Source organism: Bison bison, unplaced genomic scaffold (genome assembly GCF_000754665.1).
Source record: "Bison bison bison isolate TAMUID 2011002044 unplaced genomic scaffold, Bison_UMD1.0 scf7180017864050, whole genome shotgun sequence".
Taxonomy (NCBI): Eukaryota; Metazoa; Chordata; class Mammalia; order Artiodactyla; family Bovidae; genus Bison; species Bison bison.
This window is the reverse complement of record NW_011494622.1, coordinates 3,259,602-3,264,416: the sequence shown is the minus strand read 5'-3', so window position 1 is coordinate 3,264,416 and position 4,815 is coordinate 3,259,602. Positions and strand designations below refer to the sequence as shown.

Genomic DNA, 4,815 nt, shown 5'->3' with positions numbered 1-4,815 from the left:
CTAGTAGGAAACCAGTTTAAGGAATTTTCAGAAATGTTGGCCTTTAGAGAAGTGAGAAAGATTGTTAAGCAATAAAACATAGTAAGCTTGGACTCTGGAATCAGATAGGATTTGAATTTGCTCTTTGACCACATTACTTTTTTAGTTTCATCTGAAAATGGGCCAAATGATAAAAGCTACTCATCAGAATCTGAGAAAATGAGAACACACATCCAGGCAATTCCTCAGTTATGGTGCGCTTTGCAGGTATTACCTTGTTTGTTCCCCTAAGTTCTGAGGCAGCTTGTCTATTTTACAGATGAAGTTAAAAGGTTGAAATCCCAGTTACATGCCTACTTAAAGGGGCAGAGCCAAGATTCTATCTCAAGAATAAGATTCCAAAGCTGCTTTTCTTCTGTCCTATGCTATTATGAAGAACTGTAAAATATGCGTTTCTCTTAAACCAGGGATTCTTTAAATAGTGATAGCAAGTGTTTATAAATTAGATGTGTTTTTACACTAAGCAGCTTCCTCCAGTTCTACCATATAAAAAGTTTACTGTAATTTAAAACATTTTCAATTGCTTTTATATTAACTTGAAATTTAGCCAATTTAGACAATTATTAAACCATCTAATTTAGATACATTACAGAAATTTATTCTTGTAATCACTGACCCACAAATTACAAGGCTGAGGAAACAGGTAATTAAGGCAACCCATTCACAGACTATGCATTTTAAACTTTGGTATCCAATTTAACATGCTCGAAAATGAATCATTTTTAAGTTATCCACTGAAATAAAAATTATTTCAAGTATATGTACTGTCTTCTATTATTTCTAAAATATAAAATTTAGAAGTAACTTCTGCATACTTAAATTTTACTGTTTATGCCCAATTTTCCTACTCCAACACAACTGCCATGTAAAAGGTCATGTCCTGATTTTTCTCGGTACATTATCACATCAATGGTCAAAGTGCAGCATTTTTAGAAAGCCAGAAGGCCAGAGAGTAATCCAGTCTGAATCACTTAGGACACAGAAGCAGGACTTCATTTCATTACCTACAAATGTAATTCAATTGAACAGGCTCATTAAAGACCTGAGCTTAGCTTTTCTACTGCCTGCCCAGTGTTTTTCTGAGATTTGTAAACAAAAATAGAACACCTGGTTCTGCTTCTAGATTTGCAAACTGTTAACCTCACTATCCATAGAAAACTGCATCAAGTTGTGAAAAATTACCCAGTTGTAACTTACGATGACTAGTAACATGAAGCCTATTCGCAAGAATTGGTTCTGACTTCGGGGCTGAAAAAAAACAAACAAAAAAAACCACAACTTCTCGAAAAGGTAAAATAGCTTAAAGCATTTAATATCTAAACAAATCAATCCGTTAATTATAGTAGTCACAAAATATGCTTAATATAGAAACCCACATTTATGTCTTTAAGAAAAAGGGTAATATAGTTTACCTCAAAACATAAATTAACCCACTTAAAGAATCTGCAGAGGTCAAAATCATGGTGAATTTCAAACAACTTCAGAATAAAATAAACAAGTATTTTACACTGCTTTATATTTTAAAAATGCTTACAACTTCTCATAAAAATAGTCTGAGGCAACTATTTTCTCTTATTCTTTAACAGATGTTCAGTATTATGGGCAACATTCTTAAAACCTTAAGCTTCACAGACTTTCAGACATTCAAATACTATGGTCCCCTTTTCTTTGATGTGAAAGTTTATTCAGCTAGGAAAAGAAAAAGCATGGTAGACAACTTATACATTTTTCACCAAATTGAAAGTAGTACAAAAATTTCAAGACTACAGAACTACACATCGTACCTAATGTGTCATTAAAAATAGAAGACGGTATTTTCTTCAGCAAATAAAACAGCATACTGGTATGCCGGTAATGCATAAACCTTTTAATGTATACTGTCATTCACAAATTATTTACAACTTCCACTGTGTGAAGAGAACTAGAATGTAAATTTTCTGCAAAACTGGAAAAAAGCAATACAAAATTTGTGAAAGCTTGTGTTTCATATACAAAAGTAAGCCAGTTTGTCTCTTCAAATACCAGATAATGTACACACTGATATTTTGGACATATTACAGTAATTCTTGAGGATGTTTTAATGCTGGAGGCAAGTTTACAGGCCTGGATTCTTCATCGAGGAGTACTAAGTCTTCTATTTCACTGCCTCTGTATTTCCTTTTACATATTTTTACCACTACCTTTTTCTTGAGAAATAACTTCAAGGCTTCTCTTGATGCAACTGCTTTAGCATTTTCTTTGCTTTTTCCACAGCCAGTGCCCAAATACACAGATTTACATCTCAATTCACAAACAATACTTTCTTGAGAACTCTTGTTTTGAGGCAGATCTGCCAGTTCTTTTAGCGGGACAAAAAACACATCCAGTGTGGCTTTCAGAGCCTCGATAGCTGCGTTTAAGAGCTCGCCATGATTCACATTGGGACTAAAGCCACCGACAGCCACCAACTTCCATGCCACTGTTTTATACAGTCTGTTGAAAAAAGGTTGTTTCTGTTTCACATCTTCGTTGGTTAACTTGCAACAAGAGAACTTGACAGAACTCTCACTCGACTGTGAAGTACTTTTGGAAGGCAGCTGTGCCGTGCTGGTCTGAGAACTACTCTTAGAAGCCAGCTGGGACACACTTGCTATCGCAGTGTTTTTGGAGACCAGAGAGCCACTGGTCTGGGAGCTGTTCTTGGAAGCTAACAGTGACGCAGCTACCTGTGAAGCGCTTTTGGAAGTCAGCATTGTGTTCACTGAGGTGTTGCTCTTGGGGGTTAGTGAAGATGTGCCTGATGACGAACTGTTTTTAGAAACCAATGATGAAACACTTGCCTCTGAACTGGCTTTAGAAGTTAACCCGCTGGAAGCTGTCTCTGAACTAGGTTTAGAAGACAACAGTGGCAACTCTACTTCTGAGCTTCCTGAGGAGCCCAATAAGGGCACCTCAATCTCTGAGACGCTTTGAGAGGCTGAGGTGGACGAGCCTTCCAAAGCACTCTTTTTCGGCGATCCACTTTGTTGTCTGGAATCAGTGGACTGGGTTACATGACTATTCACACTGGATTTCAACAATGAAGAAACAAATGATGCCGAACCATGTTTATCTGGAACTTCTGGTTCAGAAGCTTTTCCAGACCCTACTGCTGTCACCTGAGAGGCAGTGCTGCTGCTGCTTTGGCTGGCAACTGCCCGCTCTCCATCACTTGTGGCGCTGCTATTCTGACTCGGGTTGCTGGAGCTCAGAGCTGAGTTCCCACTACTCTGTGATTTGGAAGAGGAACCCGAACAGGTTGAGCTGCTCTCCTGCTGACCTGATGTTTTAGCAGGAATTTTCAGACGATCTTGCTCAACTGCAGAATTGTTTTTCCCTTCTATGGCTCGTTTTTTGGCTGGCTCTTCTACCCCTTCTGAAAAAAAGGAAAGCAGATATATAAGTCTACTTCACACACACACATCAGCTCAAAATGTACAAGACAGATACGCATATTAAAACAAAGGCACAAGGTAAGGTGAAATTACTTCAGGATTTGTAAATTCTTTACAAAGTGTGGAATAACTTCATTAATTCTTAAAACAGCGTTGAATAACATCAATAATTTCTAACATTAAAACATTAACAGCATAGGTAACATTTGACACTTCGAAATCTCATGGCAGTCAAAGGAAACTATCAAATTCAAAGCCTAAAGCATATAAACACATAATTTAACATTCCAACTTGATTATTAACATTATAAAAATTATAACTCATTAAAAAATTAGTAACGATAATTCCTAATTACATCAAACTTAAGTTCTAAACTCCTATGTATGTTCACATCTATGATCTGCTAACCATTGCTACTCGATATCCCTCTTTTCTTCACCTTGGCAACCAGTTCGTCTCTTGTGATATGGATTGGAGCATCTGTCACTTTGATGCCTTCAGCCATACTAAGTATTTTATCCATAACTTTTTGAGGGTACCTGTAACAAGAAGGGAGAGACGCTTCAGAAAGTGTTTCTGCTCCGCTGCCACATCTAGGGTACAAAAACTGCAGGCCACAGGAACTGCATTTCCTGGTAGTAAACAAGAAACTGAACCAACCGCCAGGAACTTTCGGTTTCCTGGAACTTCACACACAAACGCCCAGGGTCTGGGAGGCGGGGCCCTTTCTTACAATCCTAATTTAGATTTAGTGTCACTTTCCCCACAAGAGCATTGTCAGCTCATCGCCAACGACACCAACGGCAGCTCCCCCACGCTACGGGGGCACCTCCGGACCGTGAATTGTGTCGGCTTCTGCCAAGAGACGCCCTTCTCGCCCTTAGAGGGCAGCAGGTCCCGCGGATTCCCGCGCTTCACCACTCCCCCTCTCGGCCGACGGCTCCGGGCCTCGGGAGAGCTGCTCGGGGACGCGGGCTCACTCACCGGCACCCGAGGAAGACGTGGTTGGCCCAGGCCATGGAAAAGGAGATGAGCTGCTGCAGCTGCCGATTGCGGGTCCCGCTCTCGGCATCGGCGGCCTCCTCCCGGGGCGCGGAGGCAGCGCCGCCAGCGGGGGCCAGGTCCCCGGCGTTGCGGAGCAGGAACTCTCGGCGGTGGCGCCAGTGTTTGTCGGTCTCGCCGTCGCAGCGCAGCGCCTCCACCCAAGCGGCCACCCGCGGGTTCTGGCTCAGGTATTCCGACACCTCCTGCGCCATGTGGGGCCTGCGGGTCGCGGAAGCCGGGAGCGGACTCTGAGCCGGGAGGCAGGCGCGGGGCGCGAGGTGAGCGGCCCTGTCACTGCGGCCTGCACCGGCGGCCCTC

General features: G+C 41.7%; 1 protein-coding gene across 2 annotated transcripts; it reads right to left on the bottom strand.

Moving 5' to 3' along the window:
* Positions 1 to 1,321: 1,321 nt before the first annotated feature.
* Positions 1,322 to 4,809, bottom strand: CDKN2AIP (CDKN2A interacting protein). 2 transcript variants are annotated; one of them, XM_010835739.1, is made up of 3 exons: positions 4,438 to 4,809; positions 3,862 to 3,992; positions 1,322 to 3,433 (listed from the first exon to the last, which is right to left on the bottom strand). In XM_010835739.1, the coding sequence occupies exons 1-3, from the start codon at positions 4,707 to 4,709 to the stop codon at positions 2,094 to 2,096; spliced, it is 1,743 nt and encodes a 580-aa protein (XP_010834041.1). In that variant the 5' UTR covers positions 4,710 to 4,809; the 3' UTR covers positions 1,322 to 2,093. The 2 variants fall into 2 exon arrangements, with proteins under 2 accessions (XP_010834041.1, XP_010834042.1); XM_010835740.1 differs by having other exon boundaries at positions 3,893 to 3,992.
* Between the last annotated feature and the right edge of the window lie 6 nt (positions 4,810 to 4,815).

Bases quoted from the DNA above. Each gene is read 5' to 3' on its own strand.
- CDKN2AIP (XM_010835739.1), bottom strand. From the start codon at position 4,709: ATGGCGCAGGAGGTGTCGGAATACCTGAGCCAGAACCCGCGGGTGGCC. The intron at 3,993-4,437 runs GTGAGTGAGCCC...TTCTTGTTACAG, and splicing joins CACGTCTTCCTCGGGTGCCG to GTACCCTCAAAAAGTTATGG. The intron at 3,434-3,861 runs GTTAGCAGATCA...CCTTTTTTTCAG, and splicing joins AGGGATATCGAGTAGCAATG to AAGGGGTAGAAGAGCCAGCC.